Source organism: Tachypleus tridentatus, chromosome 1, assembly GCF_004210375.1.
Source record: "Tachypleus tridentatus isolate NWPU-2018 chromosome 1, ASM421037v1, whole genome shotgun sequence".
Taxonomy (NCBI): Eukaryota; Metazoa; Arthropoda; class Merostomata; order Xiphosura; family Limulidae; genus Tachypleus; species Tachypleus tridentatus.
Genome location: NC_134825.1, coordinates 141,728,662 through 141,747,493, shown reverse-complemented (window position 1 = coordinate 141,747,493; position 18,832 = coordinate 141,728,662). Strand labels below are relative to the sequence as shown.

General features: G+C 30.9%; 1 protein-coding gene across 1 annotated transcript in view; it reads left to right on the top strand.

Moving 5' to 3' along the window:
* Nucleotides 1-18,832, top strand: part of LOC143225782 (acyl-CoA dehydrogenase family member 11-like) — a 92,459-nt gene that overhangs the window by 37,965 nt on the left and 35,662 nt on the right. Inside the window, 2 exon segments of the mRNA XM_076455777.1 lie at nt 1-68; nt 10,741-10,845. Of these exon segments, the coding sequence (XP_076311892.1) occupies nt 1-68; nt 10,741-10,845 (173 nt within the window).

Below are 18,832 nucleotides of genomic sequence, written 5' to 3'. Positions count from 1 at the left end.
CTCTGCATGTGCACACCTTGGCTTCCTTGGAGATAGAAGTTCGGGGATCTGTCCTGTTTCTATTCGAGGTGCATAAACACTACTTTAGTAATAAATACACATTAGTTACAATATAAAGAAATCAAGCTGATGATAAGACCCTATATTATTGTAATATAAATGTAAATAAACTCATATAGCAAAGTGTAAACAAAGCACTTGGCTTTGCTAATTGAGCATGGACCATAAACTGTTTGATTAATGTATGCTTAAGTTAAACATTGAAAGTGCAAATGCAAGAGGTAATATGCCAAAACTTTCTCATTAGGTAAATGGCTTGATAACTTGTACTTTCATATTTCAAAAACCTATACAGAGTCATAGCATGGTTTAAAATTTGAAAAGTTGTTTGAATAATACTATTTGATCTGCTTCCCAAATGAATGAAAACTGTGTAGTTTGTATATGGTATCTATTTTGTCCCTATTTTCTAAGGTGGTTAGTAATGCCAAGTAAGGTCTGCATGTAAAGTTGAAGGGTTTATACTTATTATATAGAATTCAGTTTATATTTGAATTCAATTATAGTTGTTTTTACTTTAAATGTGGCTGTTGTTATTCAGAAACACTACTCACCCTCTACACAGGACAGGTAGTTAATACCTTCCACCACAGCTATAAAAATCTTTTGCACATGCACCAAGCCTGGAATGAAATTCTCACCTTTAAATGTAATAATGTTTGCTATGTCACTATTTAGATATACTCCTTCACTAATAGGAGAACAACACATCCTCAATGCACAGAACTCACCTTGAGAACTTTTTGTATACTGAAAGCTCATTCTTTTCTTCAGCACTGTAGTGTTCAGTCATGTTTTTATTGAGAATTACAGAATTTTTGAACTTATTATTTTTAACTTTTAACTGACAGTCAAAGTTTAATTTCTCTCCTTTATTCTCTTAATTTAGGGAAGAATAAATAGAACTTTTCAAAATAATTTCAGTTAGAGCTTCTGATACCAGTTACTATACTTTTTTATATTACTTTGAATCTTTTCACTTAATCAAAATACAAATATTTATGACATTTTCTAGAGTCTGTGATATGTTTCGTTGAGAGGAATACTCCCCATCGTCACTAATTCAGTGTTCAGGTTTTAGTAAGAAAATACTAATTAATCTTAATTTTGTCAATATAAAAATGACTAATACCCAAGTATTAAGGATGTACCAGACATGTTGAAAACCAAAGAAAACATGTAAATATTAATTATATAATTATATCAATGCTTTCAATGAGTTCAGTTTTATGGATCATTTCAATTACAACATTTTATATCCATATTTTTGATAACTCCTGAGATCAAGACTCTCCTCTGTAAGAGTTATCTTATTTGTCTTAAATAGTGACTACAGCTGTAAGCAGAGTTAAAGTCATTGTGTGTCATATGGTTGGTTCTGTTATATATTCTACCATCTTAAATTCAGTACTCACAGCCTTTTGCTTCTCTGTAACTTTTGCTGATACAACCATGTCATTGACTGACTTTCATCAGATCTTTCCACAAGCTACATTTGCTTCTGGTTTTTCTGTTTCTGACAAAGATCATATAACACCCACTTTTTTTCTTCACTGCTCTGATAATAGTCCAGTGGCTTCTGTTGGCTTTTGGATGAACATCTTGCATGCATTTAACTCTTAAGATATTTCTATTCCCCCTTCCTCTCCAGCCCTATCGTTGCATTTTACAAATTCTTTCTCTCTACTTCACAACTACCCTTCATTTAAAACTTCTTCTCTGTGGCCAATGGTTGAAATGACTTCTTTTTTTGTATCCTTTGAATCTACTTGAGGATTTTCTTTTTATAATTTAACTCACTTTTAACCTAAATTTCCTTCTTTTCCTCTTTTGGTTGCTCATCTTATCATTGTGCTGTCTTGTCTTCTTGACTCATTCTTCCTGAGGCTCTGCATCATAACCCCAACAGCTTTACTGGGGAAGGTTGCACTAGTCTGTATTTTGTGCTGACCAGTTTTTTTTTAAGCTGTTGCTCATTTCACTTGCTTGCTTGCTGTCTGAGATTTACATCTAGAGTTAGACTCCCTTACTTTTATCATACAAAACCCTATTTAGTACCTTTACTTCATATATAAGTTATCTGGCACTTCCTCCATCTGTGGCTTCTTCCTGGTGCCTCCCACCCTCAAGGCCTGCAATGATAAGGTTTGATAATCCCTGGGATTTTTCTAAGGAATTTCCTTTGTCTTTAGTGCTAATACCTGAGTGTTTTAAACTAAGCCCTGTTGAGTTTGACATTGAGAATACACTCATTTGGCCTGTGTTTCCACCACTATATGTACATTTAGCATTTCCTATCCCTCTATTTGAATTCTTCATATGTTATGACTACCCTTCTTCAGAAGTCTGCTCAGTTGAGTTGGCTAGTTATGCTCTTCAGTTGTTGAATCCCATCCAGTATCTGATTAATTTAGCAGTCTGGATCACCTCACGAGTTAGGTTCAAGAAGATCCTGTCATCTTTTCTTGTAAAATGTCTTTTTTTGTGGTATCTTGCTTCTCTCATGTCTTCTTTTTCTGTGGACATCTCCTCTTGTTGTGTCCTCTTCAAAAGATTAATGGAATATATTCTGTGCTCCACTGTCTTCACTTGTTTCTCTGTCCCCATGTCTTTACCTCTTCCTGTTGTGGTTGCTTGAACATTTCTGTAAAACTCTGAAACTCTATCATAATCCACTCTTTTTGCCAAAAGGGGTGCATTTCTGGGTACCTTCATCATTTTCATTCTTTGGTCTGCTGCAGAACACTCTTTCCATATCAATGTTTTTGAGATGTGGGTAGTTCAATAGGCTTGTCACTATGTTTTGTTACAGATGTTTGGAAATCATTTAATCTACTTCAACAACTCACCATCCTTTCTTAGATTCAACTAACAAGGAGCAATGTGCTTTCCTTATTTCTGTTTTTTTTTTGTTCTGAAGTTCTGCTTTATGGCTCATGACACCAACAGCTGGTTGTTGTCCTTTCACAGTTTGGGAGCTTTGAATTTAATGATGAATCAGCTGTCTCATCTAAACTGAATCTTTCTGACAAGGTGGTGCTTCAGTCTCTGTGTGTTTCTGTAGATATGTTACCACTTTTGGAATCCTGTTATTGATGCATTTTTGATTCTTTCTATGCTAAGCTTCCTTTTTGTTTGTCACCCCAGTTTCCATGGCCTTGATGATATTCCCCCTAGATTTTATATGGTTCACCCTCTTCCTGTATATCTATCATCCTATTTGATTTCTTCCTACTTGCTACTTGCCAAGTTTATCTCATTGCCAATTCAGTTACAGCTTCAGATCCTTTACTTCTTGTTACTTCTGGATCCTCTTTCTCTTCTGCTTTGGAGGTTCCTTTTTATGTCATACTCAAACATCCATCTAAACCACAATGTTCCATGCCTTTACCTTCTCATGTGGCTTTTGTCTGATTCCTTACAAGATAAATAGGTAAGAAAAGCAGGACAACAAATTTTCATGCTCCCTCTTCTTAGCCATTTACTCTTGAAATATGTATCTAAAAATAAATAATTTATCAGTTCTGGTCTATTGACTTTCTTCCTGAAGGTTATCTCACTCTTACTTGTCACACTTCCTTTATTCCTGACTTCCTTAAATATCCATTTATACAATTTCTAGTAATACAGTGGCTTCGTTAGTGACTTTCTGTTTTTTTTCTGTAGCCATTTCCCCTTTCTTTATCTGGTTTCTATGGCCCTCTTTCAAGTCTTTCTAATCAGTTCCTTTCTTCTTCCAGGTCCTTTTCTTGACTGAGGCTTCTGTTCAGTTTAGAGGGTTCTTACATGTTTGCCATTAAAACTACAAGCAACCTGTTTCTTGTACTGTCTTTCTCTTAAGATGTGTACTTTGTTTCAGTAAAACTTTATGCAGAGTAGACACAGTAGATTCGATGTCCGCCACTAAGAAAAGCAAGGTTCCTCAGTGCTCACAACAAGACCTATAGTTGCGACAGAAAGTGTTCATACACCTGCATCCCGAGTGGTTTTTTACTCATAACTTAAAAAGTATCAAGATTAGGGTAATAGAAGTAAGATATATTATAAATATTATACTAACACACATCTACATAACTTTTTATGTAAATTAAACAACAAATAAACTGTTTATAAACAAATAACCAAAAATAGGAGGAGCAGAAAGTGTTTGTACAGTTCAGAACATGTAAAAACACTGATATTCCTGTAAAAAGTTTGTTTAGTTTGGCGAATAAACTACATTATACCATTCCAGAACTAGACACTGGGTTCATAATTATTGAAATTTAGCCAGCAAAAAATGTACTTCCGGCAATTTAGCACCATCTCCGTCATTATCTGCTTGGTCATCAGGGCGAACAGGAAACAACTGTCCAGAGATTTAAAAAAAAACGAATTATTGTAAAATACAAGTCTCGTGTGTCTCTTTCCGGTATTGCTACACAACTTAATGTGCCGAAATCTACTGTTCAAAGCATAATTGCCAAGTTTAAACTTACAGCATCAACTGCTAACCTCCCTCGTTCCGGACGCCCCCACCAAAATTCCAGAGAAAACCAAGAGGAAGATTCTCAGAGAAGTTAGTAGGAACCCTTGTTTAACATATAATGACATACAGAAACTGGTAAGGGAAACTGGGGTTGAAGTAAGCACCTCTACAGTTATGAACATGTTATGCTCTTCTGGGTTCAAAATATGCCATCCTCGTAGAACTCCATATTTAAAGCCTGTTCATTCAGAAGCGTGATTGAGGTATGCAAGAAAGCATGTAGATAAACCTTTTACCTATGGAAAGAGTATTCTTTGGTCAGGTGAGACTAAAATCGAGCTTTTCGGCCACAATGATGTTCGCTATATTTTCCGTAAGAAGGGGGAACGAAATCTTCCAAAGAACACCATCCCTACAGTTAAACACGGAGGTGGCTCGATCATGTTATGGGGTTACTTCAGCTCTTCTGGTGTAGGCAGCCTTCACTGCATCAACGGAATCATGAAAAAAGAAGAGTACATTGATATTTAGGCACTTATATCAAGAATGATGCTCGGAACTTGTGGCTTGGGCGTCGTTAGATCTTCCAGCACGACAATGACCCTAAGCACACATCAAAATATGTGCAATCCTGGTTGCAGAGGAACCATATAAGCGTTCTGGAGTGGCCATCGCAGGCACCTGATCTCAACTCAATTGAAAACGTTTGGCATGAGTTGAAGATCAGGGCTCATCAGTGTCATCCAAAAAACTTGCAAGAGTTGGAGGCCTTCTGTAAAGAAGAATGGAAGAAAATACCAGTCAAGTATTGTCAAACGATCATGGAGGGCTATGAGGAGAGATTGTGCCAAGTAATTCACCTGAAAGGCTACACAACTGACTATTAAAGTAGACACATGAACACTTTCTGCCCCTCCTATGTTTGGTTATTTGTTTATTAACAGTTTATTTGTCGTTCAATTTACATAATAATTTATTTAGATGTGTGTTAATATAATATTTATAATATACTGTACTTTCATTTTCCTAATCGTGATACTTTTTAAGTTATGAGGAAAAACTACTCACGGTGCAGGGGTATGAACACTTTCTGTCGTAACTGTACCCAACACGTTTCAATCATATTATACTTTACATTCCCAAGTTAAGTGAAAAACTTAAAAGTGTTTCTGGAAATTTAAGGTTTTACTTTCATTTCATTTTAAATCAGGAAAATATCTTTGTAGCATGCTTACAAAACTGAAACAACCAGCCAACAAATTTAAAGATATTAATATACATATCACATTATCTTGACATAGATGCTCCAGTGGTATCATCTGTTGTATATATAAGACTTTTCAGTTTAAGCATTATTATTTAGTTTATTTAGTGATTTCATATTTAATGATGGTTTAGTTTTCATAACAAAAATGTTAAAAGTTAATTATTTTAAAAGCAACAATTATGACAAGTTTTGTTATGTAACTCTGAATGAGTCATGTTGTGTGTGCAGTTTAATTGTTGAAGTGGACTTTCGCAATATTGTTGAGGTTATTTTACACAAAGCTTCTAAGTTTTCAATTATGTTTAACAATGTTGTTACTAGAAGGCTAGATTTTTGTGTTTCCTGTTACGAATATGTGCAGATATAGAGAGTTAAGTAGGTTAGTGAAAGTGTGACTGTGTGATTTTCAGTTTAACCAAATGGGTGACTTACAAACTGAAAATTTCACAGCTTGTATTATAAGAGCATAGACAGAGAAGAATAATTTGTTTTGTCAGTTGAGTTACTAAGTAATTCATCTAGCCTTTATGGACTTTTACACAGCCTGTGAATTTAAACTTCATTAAAGTGGTTTTTGGTTTTAATAATGGATTTTCCATAATTCAGCTACACAGATTTCGAATAAAATATTGATTTTTTTCTATTACATGAGGATTTTTTACAAATGAAAAATTAAAAAACTATTTTGATCAAATTACTATTTTGTTTACAACAATGACCATTTTTTATTGTTATGTTTGCTAACAAAAATCCAAACAAAGTGAAGAAGAAGGAAGAGCATTGATATTAAATAAATATGCATTCTCATTCATCCTGATTTTTTGTGAAATCTACACTATCACAAGCCTGTGTTATTTTAAAACTTTGGATGCAAATATGGTGACCAGCAGTTGTAGTGATACTTTTTAAGTGAGTTTCACAGTTTACATTATAACAACAGAGATAGGTAAGAATAACTCATCTTGTCCATTGGGTTATAAAATAATTGAACTAGCCTGTGTGTACTTTTGACAAAAAAAGAAAATTATTCTAAGATATAAACTCAGCTGTGATAACCTATAGTGTAAAAAAGTTTGTACATATGTTTGACTAGTTTCAAACATATATTATTCTAAAACAAGTGGATTACAGGTTGCTTGGTTATTATTGAAATTTATTGCCAACAAATCACAGACACCAAATGCAAAGAATTTAGCCCCTATAAAAACCTGACATTTGGTAAGCCAACCAAGAGTATACAGTGGTAAATGGCAAAAAAGGAAGACATTAACAACAGCAAAAGTGTGCCTATATATACACAATTAGTGTTGGCATAAATATTGTAAATACTGCAATTGTATTATACAGCCATATTAACTTGGGATAAAAAATGACAAAAAAGATTTAAAGAGAGAGAGAGAGAAGAACATAGGCAAAAAGAGAGGTAGAAAGACTGAAAAAAGAAAAGAAAATAGAGAAAGAGAGAGAATAAGAACACAAATGGGGAAAGAAGAAAAGGAGAGAGAAGAGAAACTGAAAATAGAGAAAATAAGAATACAAACTGAGAAAAAAGAAAAGAGAGGAGAGACTGGAAATAGAGAGAGAGAATAAGAGCACAAATTGAGATTGTTAAGCTTATGTACTTAAGAAGCAAAGGACCAAAGGTTACAATCACATTATACAACCATATTGACAGATTTTGATAAATGGATAGAGGTGGGCAACTTGGGCTTAAAAGTGGCAAACTCTGAGAGTTTGTTAAACAACACAAGAGCTAGTGAAAGAAGAGCATAGGCAAAGAAGGGAAGCTGAAAGACTAAAAGAAGAAAATGAGAGAGAGGAAAGACTGAAATTACAAATTGAAAAAGAAGAGAAAAGAGAAAGAGGAGAGACTGGAAATAGAGAGAATAAGAGCACAACTGATAGAAAAAATGAAGGACTTAAGAATAACAGTGCAGTCAAGGCTAGTCAACCCAAGCTGCACACATTTGTTGAATGGGAAGACAACATATGGATGCTTTCATGGAGGGACATGAAAGATTTGCCAGAAGTCAGAACTTGGATAAAGATGACTGGGTACTCTGTCTCAGCCCACTTCTTACACAAAGAGGCCTACAAGTATATGCAGGCATGATATCAGAAGGTGCCATAAACTATGACAAGTTGAAAGTGGCATTGTTAAAATGGTATGAACTTACCAAGGAAACCTTTTGCCAGAAATTCAGAGAAGTCAAACCTGACACATTTTGTGACATGTATACAATGGACTGACATGGCCAAATGTGAAAATAATTTTGAAGCACTGGCAGATCTGCTAATATACAAACAGTTCATGTTCAAGTGCTCCACTGATACACTACTGGCCAAAATCTAAAGGGCAATGAACATAAAGAAAAAATATGCATTTTATGTTGTTAGACTCAACCACTTATTTGAGTAGAGCTTTGAAAGATGAAAATAAGAAAAGAGAAAATAAAAATAAAAAACTTTTTTAGCATTTAATAGGGAAAATGTGAACATTATGAACTTAACCTAGGTGAAGAATTTTTCTATACTCTGCTACTTACTGTACAATTTGCAATAGATTCCCTGAAATTACTCTGGATGTTACCACAGTTATTCTGAGCTTTAAATAATTGTCTCCTTTTCATCAAAGTCCATACAAATGAGTTCAACTGCTTTAAAACACCCTTTGACAACAGTAGCAGAGTTGTGCTTTGAGAAAAATTCTGATAAAAAATATATAATTATGGTGAGAAACATAGCAACATCATGGTTAACAAACTTCAAAATCATGATGAAAAATGGCAAAGACTTGATTATCTAATAGAAGTAGCAAAATTATGGTTTTGAGAAAGAAGAAGATTGTAATTGATGTTTAGTTGAATGAAGGAGTATATAGTACATATTTATATTGACTTAACAGATACATTAATTGTTTGATTTCCATAGATATTTATTTTTGAGAATCTTGACAGATAGATTTATATTACTGAAACGAAGTTTCAGGAAATTGTTATTACTTAACTATTTTTAAGATGTAATTAGTATATTCAGAATATCTAACAAATATTTTAAATAACTAATTTTAAGTAAATATTTAGTACAGTGTGCATGTTTGTATGCTACAACAGACATTTAGTTAGACATTTTTTTATGAATTTACTGTTCACGAGATACATACTTCATGGCTCTTGGAGCACAGTTTTAGTTTTGTTTAAATTTAACCATTGATTGTGTTCCAGAAAAATATTTTTTTTCTGAATTAAATTAAAGAAATTAGAAGTTATTAAAGAGTGATTGAAAACATAACAAGCAATCAACAGAGCCTTCTAGAACTCATGTAATTAAAATTCTCTTGTAAGTTATCTTGGAGAAAAAAATATCAACACATTATTCTTGCTAAAAACCTTGTGCTTAATAACAAACAAACATTATTTTATATTCCAAGTAAAGTAACAGAATGTGACATTGTAACAAAACAACTCTTTTGAAATGCTATTTAAATGTCCTTTAATGTCATATACAAATAATTTTGAATCAGACTTTGTTTTAGACCTATTCAGTTACTGTATGTGACTGGTGTTTATATGACAGGAAAAGATATAAGAAAATGTAATTGTAATAAAAAAGAAGCTGTTTGCTGTTTTAAAGTTTTTAAATATTTGGGACATATCCATGAAATTCATTCAAATCCAGTCTTATTTCTCTTTTTGTCTAATACATACATGTTTTAATTAAACATATTTTTGTTGGCAGCAGTCTAAACTTACTAATTAGAATATATTTTTTTGTTATCTAAATTAAAAGAAATAAGTTTCATGTGTGCCATTACAGTGTGATTTTATTTTACTACACTTGTCAAGTATAAACATAGAAAAACTCTATTTTAATAACCTTTAGTGGTTTTTCCTACCTTTTTGCATGTGTAAAAATACTGCAGTGATTTAATTTATGTAAATTATATAATTTATTAATAAAAGTTCACATATATTTTACAAATTTTGATGATTTCATAATGAAGAAACTTTTCAAGAATAAAAAGTTCTGTATATTAATAATATTATAAAACATGTTTTGACAAAACATAATGATTAACTTTGATAGATTGTTTAGACAGAGTATTGAAACTGATTAACTCTTTTTACTGACATGATACAGATGAAGAACTGCCCCAGTTTCAAGTTTATTTTTCAATAGACACAGAAAGATGTGATGTCATATAGTTATATATATATATATATTTCACTTATTATTTATCACATCAATATGAATTGTGTTTCTGAAGTAATTCCCTGAGATATTTAACAGATAATAATGTTCAAGCTATGAAAATTATTAAGTACAATAATTATTTGTTTATTGAATTTGAAAATTTACAAGTTAATAGCAAATATTTATGGTTTCTCATTTTAATTATGAAAGTATTAATTTTACTGCATACTTATTTATCACCATACTATTCAAAGCTAAAACAAAGGTTATATAGTATGTCACATATATATATAATCAGTGAAAGAGTCAAGAAAATAAAAGCGGTGAAGTAAAAAAAAGAAAAGCATTATTTACATAATATATGTTATAACTTTAATAAACATAATTTTGCAGTTAAATTGATTTTAATTTATTTCTCAGCAATAAAAAGATTCAAAATTTGTTCACTTTAGACTAGCCTAGTGCCTTAAACTCCATTCCTAATAAGAACCTTTGTATTCCTGGCATTTTCAATATACATAGCCACATATACTATGTGATCTGAAAAATAACCAAATTCAGTTAGATATGATGAACTGGATACCCTAAATCTGATGAAAGTTACTAGTTGTCCCATCCCTAATTTTGTTAGATATAAACTTATCAACAATAAGTGTTATATGTTATGCTTCAAACTGTTCATTAAAATAATGGTAATATTTATGTTTATGATACTGTTAGTGTAGTTGAAGATAAGTATTTTTTTTTACAGATAATCCATTGGCTTGGAAAGCTTGAAAATGGTAAAGCTTCAGATGCAGAAGCCTTGTTGTTTAGGATGTTAACACCAGTTTTGAAACTGTTTACAGCAAAACAGGTTAGTTTTAGTAAAAACTGAATATTTGAACTAGATTTTATTTGAAACTATTGTGAATAAGTTTAAAATGATTGATTATGTTTGTATAAATGAATAATGCAAGAAGCATGTTGTATGTTTAATTATTATCAAATGTTCATTAAGATGCTGAAAAAAATCATATAAAAACTTTTTCCTTTCTTGTAATTGTAATATTCATGTATTTAAAGATTAATTGGTCAAGAAAAACATCCTAAAAGAAAAAAATATTTGAATTATTTTAAATATTCACAAAGCTACAATACTTGTCAATAATGATATAATTTTATAAAAATACTATTAAACAGTTTTATCTTGCCTCACAGTTCTCCATCTTATGGAGCAACAAGTTCTTCATTTAAATAGTCTAATTCTTTCATTTTAAATTACATGTGGTATAAATCATTTGCCTATTTGTAATAAATGTAAGATTTAAAAACATCCACTGTATATATGTATAGTGTTTGTTTTAATAAAATGTCTTTTATTGTAGAAAATAAATTTCACTATCTTTTGTTCAGGTATTAGAAATATTGCTTCCAGTTTCACCATGTTATATAACCCAAACTAGAATGACATTAAGAGGCATGTTGGTCCATCAAAGCTACTTACCACATCCACTTAAAAATACATAAATTCAACTTTGAACATTTAAATATTTAGCAAGCTTTTCCTTAAATTCATTTTAAATTTACTGTATTTCTCACACCTGAAGGCAACCCATTTCAAAGCTAGGATACAACATTTAAAACTGTTTAATCTGGAAATGACTTCTGTCTTTCAAAAAATTCCCTTTTTTCTACCATTAAATACAAAACTATGATACATTACCATTGTAGGTTCCTTTAATAATTTTGAACTCTTATGTCAGATCCCTTCTACCTTGTCCTTCTTTTCAGAGAAAATGATTTCAGAGATCTTAACCCATCCTATACAGTAAATTTTCTATCCCAGGTATCATCCTAGTTGTCCTCCTTTGAACTATTTCAAACAAATCAAATACTTGAAAAATTACAGTTATTAAACTGTGAGTTTTGTGACAATTTATGAATTATAATCTATTTGTAGAAACTTCTACATCTGAGTTTTGTTTAAATACTCATTCTGTAATATTAAATATACTGTATATTAATGTTCTATAAATATTCACACCTTCTTATGTTTAAATTAAATAACTATATTAATGAATACATCTCATGAAACAGTACTAATACTACCACAATGACAGGTTATAAGAATAGAAAATTGAGCCCATGGCTCCTCAAACATTGTGAACAAATAAAATATTTCATATTTTCAATATTAATACTCATACTTTCTCTGTCTTAAGAATACAATTTTTCAAAAACCAAATGTTCTTGTAGCAAAACATTCAGTAATATTTTTTGTCCCATTCTATGCCATTTATTGAGGTTGCTTTGCAGCATGAAGCACAAGTTGGTTATGACTCTCAGCACATTTATGTTGTGAAGGATGGGCTTTTCTATCTGCATCCCAGAAGACTAACTACTAGACCAAATTTGATCTATGGTAACACATTTTATAAGAAAGTTAGTTTCTTTGCTCACACCCTATCTATGCAGAATTATCTGCCATTCTGCTTAAATCTCAGATATCTTTTGCAAACTGTTAAGTTCTGAAATAGTGAAATAGTGATTCCATGGAAAGTTAATGATAAAGCACTTAGCTACTCAGTGCACATGAACAAAATAAAAGTGAAAATTAAATATATATATATATATATATATATATATATATACATACATACATGTGGAAGAGATTGTTGTAGCAAAACATATACAAAAGAGGGTGAACAGTCAAGTTAGAAACCTTTACCTGAAAGTTTATATCTAGTTTTCCCAAATTTAAGGCTGATAACCATATGGAGAGCTGCCAATCCACAGTACCCTAAAAACGAGACTGGCTCTCATGCTAATAGTGCTCTCACAGCTAAATAAAATGTGTGATACATGTTTTGAATGAATGCCTTTTCGATCTGCAACCTGGCACACTAATTAATAGGCCTAACTTAATCTATGTTTAACATATTTTACTATAAAAGCTTTTTTTTTTTAAATATTGGATACATGGTAAACTGCATATTCAGAATTTAGTTTTTTACATGCATCCTATGCATGTTAGACTTTTGATATAATTTACTTTTTTTTTCAGATAGCAGAATTTAAAGAGTTAATAGATATATTCTCCATGCTGTTTCTGGTTTATTTGTAACCTAAAATTAATAATTTACTGCCAAATTAGAGATTACATATTAAAATCTTTTTTCATGTGACACCCTCTATCCCACCAAGTGTGTCCATGTAGTGCATATCCTGTTAGTGTTTTTAGATTTTTTAACTGCTAAACTCCACCAGTTAAATACTTCCATCAATGCTCCAGTCAGAAGCAGGAATATGAAAATGAAAACAAACATTTGAAGAAACATTTGCAGTGTGCAATTGGCAAGTCTAACAGGATAAGCCAAGATATATTTAGTAGCAAGGAATTTGGGTGCTGCAAGCTACAGAGTTGTGAGATGTATTCTTAGCCATTTCATGTGATATCAAATACTTTGAAACACTGTAATTTTTACACCAAACAACTTATTTGTTATAAATATAAACGCTTTTAACAATATATCTCAGTGATAAAATTTGCAAAGATTTCTATTATGTTCATAATGCTCACTATATTATTAGATTTAAAGGGCAATGGCCACAACACATTGTTTATGTTTTTTTTTGTTAATTTCATCATCTTTATCACAAAAAATTAAAATTTTGCTGATAAACATCGAAGTAGACATAGATGGTTTTGTTTTCACTCTCATTCATATTTCTTTTTTCAAAACAAGACTCATATGGTGGGATGTCACTGTTGCGATAGGTCTTCAGTCTCATACATTGTCTGATAAAAAATTTAATAGTTATCAACAGATGAGAAATTTTGTTTTTATACATTTTCAAGGAGCCTTATTAGATTGTATACAAAAGCAGCAATGTTTCCAGACATAAAAATATAGGACTATATTGTTTAGTTTTATTTAAAAAAAGATTGAAACTATTCTTTGTAACTTTTAATTTTATAAATATTGGAAAAAATAAGTGATCTGATGTTAATTGTGTGTAAAATTATATATGTATTTTTCTCTATGTTAAAATACTTGTATCTGTAAGCTTTTGGCCCTCTTACCAGAGCCTTCTTTTGGCAACAATGTACTGAACAATAAAAATTCATTTAACTCTAAAACGCTGCTTTAAAATAGGTATATAGGCAACAAATGGAACAAAAACTAACATGTGATATTAAAGTTATTAAACATATAAAATTATGATTAGTATAGAATATAAATTGATTGCTTCATTCTAATAAACATCAGGAAAATACAATTATAGATATTATGTAAAGAAATAAAAATAAAGGAATTTTTGATACTTCAAATAATACATTGTAAAGTTAAAGGTTTACTTTTATACTGAAATCATGACAAATAATATGCTTTATCTCATTTAGTAGTAGAGTCTATACAGTTTAAGTATTTTTTGACCATTGCTATGATTAATACCTACTGGTAAGATGTTGTTATGTCTGTTATTTAAATAATGATTTTAAAGCAGTTCCATAATCTAACAAATTTTTATCACACACACCATAGCTTTGAGCCTTAGTCTAAGAACCATCTTCCTCTGATTCATCCTCAGACAAATCATATATTTTTTCAGTCTCAGGTTCATTATTTAAATATTTTAACAAAGGTTTAAGTTGATGTGGTTGAATTTTAGCTGTTGATGCACATAGTTCATCATTACTGGTGTATTCCAATGCTTGTGTAATGATCTTTTTACATTGTTACATTCAGCATTAATTAAACACCTGTATTATCACTGGATTTTAATAAATATGGTGAGAAAATGCACTTGATAATCCAAATTTTGTATTATTGAAGTTTTAATATGTTAATTACAAAAAAAATATTTATAAATTCTCACTTTTCTGTGTCATATGAATGATCTTATCTCCAATTTCTCAATTTCAAAAATTTTATAATTTCAATAACGGGCTTTTATAGTTTCCAATCAGTTAGACACACAAGCTCATTACAGATAATTGATTTTAACAACCATAGAATAACATTTTTCTGATTTTTTTTTTGTTTTCTTTTGGAAATTCATATTTATGATAGCAAATGCCTAAGCCAACATTTCTACTGAACTTATTGTACTTGTTTCTGTGTTTCCCTTTTAATGTTCTATCAACACACGTAATTATTTACAAGGATCTGTATTTTCTTCAGTTACTTTATGTGTGCATTCTTGTTATGGCATAAAGTATGCTCACTGCAGAAGATTGAGTTTTGATGCTTTTTCTAGAATTCTAAATCATTTTTTAAAATTGAATAAAAACGGAATATCAACTATTCTATTAGAATTACATATATTGTCAACCAAATAAGATGAACAGGTATATAAGGAACATGATATATTACGTGCAAATTAATATTTGTAAATGAATGTTTATAAACTAATGAGTTAAAGACATAATACATACTACAAAATAAAAAAGAAGTTATTTCAATAATTATTGCAAGCATTAACGTTATTCATGTGAAGTACCAGCTATGAATGACCTTTCATAAAAATTGAATAAAATATAGCATCCAATTTTTCTGTAAAATGATGAGAAACTGCAGTATGTATCACAGATGTAGGATTTAGTTTGAAAGAGTATGAATTAATGCAGCTGAATGCACAATACAGACCATGCAACCTTAATTATTTCTACCTTGTTAAATCCACATGCCCTTAACATACAGTTGTAGTTTGTTGTTCTTAATGTAATTATGAAACATTTAGACGTGCCACTATGGTATTATATTGTGTCAAACCACATGTACTTTACTATGACACTACTTTCGTTACACATGGAGAGAATATATCTTTATATACATATATCCTTTATAAAGGGCATAAAGAATAACTCAGTAATTCAGTTAGTAAAAAATTTATAATTAGGCAGGTATCTCATTGCCTACAATTATGCTCATGTCTTTTTGCTTTAACCAGTTGCCATATTCCTCAAAATAATTATTATTTAACTTCTACAGCTTTCAGCTTTAAGAAATTACATGTCTACTGTATTTATTTCTATAATTATTTAAAACAACTGATAGCAGTCAAAACAGTGTATATCTAAACTCTTCACAAATGTAAAGGTATATGTTTTAAGTAAATTATTATGCAAAATGTGATTCATCACTTTCATAACTGGAAATCTTTGTCTTTCACCTTCTTGTAACTAGTGTAGAATATATCTTTTGTTTAGGTATATTCATGTATTTAATTTTTCAAAACGTTCCATGCAGGGTTTCTGCACATAGTTATGACATTCTTATGAACTGAATTTTAAAAGGGCATAAAAATGTACTGATCTCATTAGTCAGGTCTAGGTTCCATGTGTTATCATCTAGAAATTCATTCTTAAACAAAATAATTAGTGTGCTATTCCTTTGATTAATGTAGACCCAACAAGATAAGACTTATTTCAACAGCATTATTATAATAATTATCCTTTGTTTTTATGTGTCTGTTAACATGCTCGTTTTTTTATATTTATTTGTATTCTTATTGTGTTGTGTGATTTTATTCTAAAGTGAAATTAAAATCTCATAAGCAGAGGCTAATATATTCATTTACAATAGAGATGAAATATTGATGTTTAAAAATAATATTTACTTGGCCTAAACTGTAAAATTTTAATATCAAGTAGTCTTAATGGCTAATCTTAGCACAACTTAATAGTATTAAAACAAAGATAAGGTTCATAAAACATAATCTGATCTTGGAATAAAGCACTTATACTTTTCTTTTGTTTATAATGGATTTTTAGGGTTTGGATTATGTTTAACATATTACCTTAGATAATAATGCAGCTCCCTGCCCCACTGTTCAGAAAAACAAATATTCAGTGTCTCATTACACTTAAGAATAATTCTGTCATATTCAAGGAAATAGAACCCTTGCTGCCATGGTGACATATGGATTCTGTCAGCTACAAGTAAAAAGGAAGCAGTAGCTTTGTACATCTCATCCAACAGTATAGTACATTTTACATCCACAGCGATTGTTACTAGCAAACAATTCTTATCATATTACCACACTTTGCATTTCATAAACTCACAAATACAAAACAAGTTATCTTACTGTTAACCCATAATGTATTATTGTTGACACTTTTAAAATTAAACAAGAATAATATCCCTTGCTCTATATTGGATAGAATATTTGTATTTTCAACTTTTACATCATTTATTAAAACATTTCTCAAATTAAAATGACCAAACAGTTAGTAGCCACAAGTACTTTCAACCTATTAAAGAGAAGTCAGCTTTTACCATCTTACTCCATATAAGTACAACTTCACAGATCAAACCATTTAGAAAGCTCCCAACAGGTATAAAGTTTTCATCACTTTAATTCACAGTCTAATCCTTTGCTGGTTTAAAACATTTATATTTATTATGCCTAAAATATGGTTATTTACATACCAAAAGTAAGCATACCTCATCTTTAGTTTTTAAGCTATTATTAGTAAAATTGTCACTGTGATAACAAAACTTGGTCAGCACAAAATACTGATCATATATTTAACAAGAAACAGTGCCACTTCTAACTAAACAACAACTTCCAAACAAATTAATTCCATTTTAAATTTTGATGTTAAGAACTACATTTTTTTGTCACCAAATAATTAAAAATATACACATCTCCCCTCAAAAGTAGAATGCTACATTAGTAGTTAACTGTATGTATATCTTGCGTTAACAAGCAACTTCAATACAGTTTATAGAGGTGTTTGGTTTTATAGCTAAAGATGAAATATTTATTTCTTTTTTTCTGAAAATACATTTTCAAGTTTGCTTACTTTTTAAGAAGGAAGTTTTATATTTTGCAGTAATTTACTGAAAACACTGCATACAGTTTTCTCATAAGTATGCTCTGCACAAGTTGAGAACAATAAAAATGCCTTCGTACATGCAAGGCCCAGCATGGCCAAGCTCGTTAAAGCGTGCGACTCATAATCCGAGGGTTGCGGGTTTGCATCCCCATCATGCCAAACATGCTCGCCCTTTCAGCCGTGGGGGTGTCATAATGTGACGGTCAATCCCACTATTCGTTGGTAAAGAGTAGCCCAAGAGTTAGTGGTGGGTGGTGATGACCAGCTGCCTTCTCTCTAGTCTTACACTGCTAAATTAGGGATGGCTAGCACAGATAGCCCTCGAGTAGCTTTGTGCGAAATTCAAAAACAAAAGCAAAAAAAAAAACATCGTACATGCAAATGGAAAATTATAACAATTTTATAAACTTTAAGAAGAGGTACTGTAAAAAATATTTCAAAAAGAGAATAATGCCCTCACTTTCTTCAATCAAAAATTCCCTTGTTGATTAAACTATATAAATATAGAAGTTCATGGTGTAATAGTCAGGTGTATTTAAAGTAATATGCAAAATTATGATACAAAGTTTATCAATAAGCAATTAATGTTATAAATTCAGAAATAATATTCATGACAACTCAGGATCCACATTTAGCATCAGTAAAGCTCCTTCCTTTGGCTGTGAAAGGAAAGATGAAGGAAACATTAATTTAATCCCAATTGCCTTGTGTAAAATTCACACAGTTTGGCCTGTCTAGGCTGTTCCATGCTCTAAACTAAATTGAAACTGTTAAATAAAAAGAGAAAAAAAACATCAAAGCTAACCCTTATCATTTGTATAGTTATCAAGATCTCTCTTAAATTCACTGCTTCCACAACTTCCAAAGGCCAACCATTCTGTTATAAAAATAAAATGTTTTTAATGAAGGTGGCTCCTACCCTATCAAAATTTGTACTCACATTCCCTAATTTTACCATTTTCATCATTAAACACAGAAGTGTATGATGCACGCACAAATACTATCAATCCCCTTA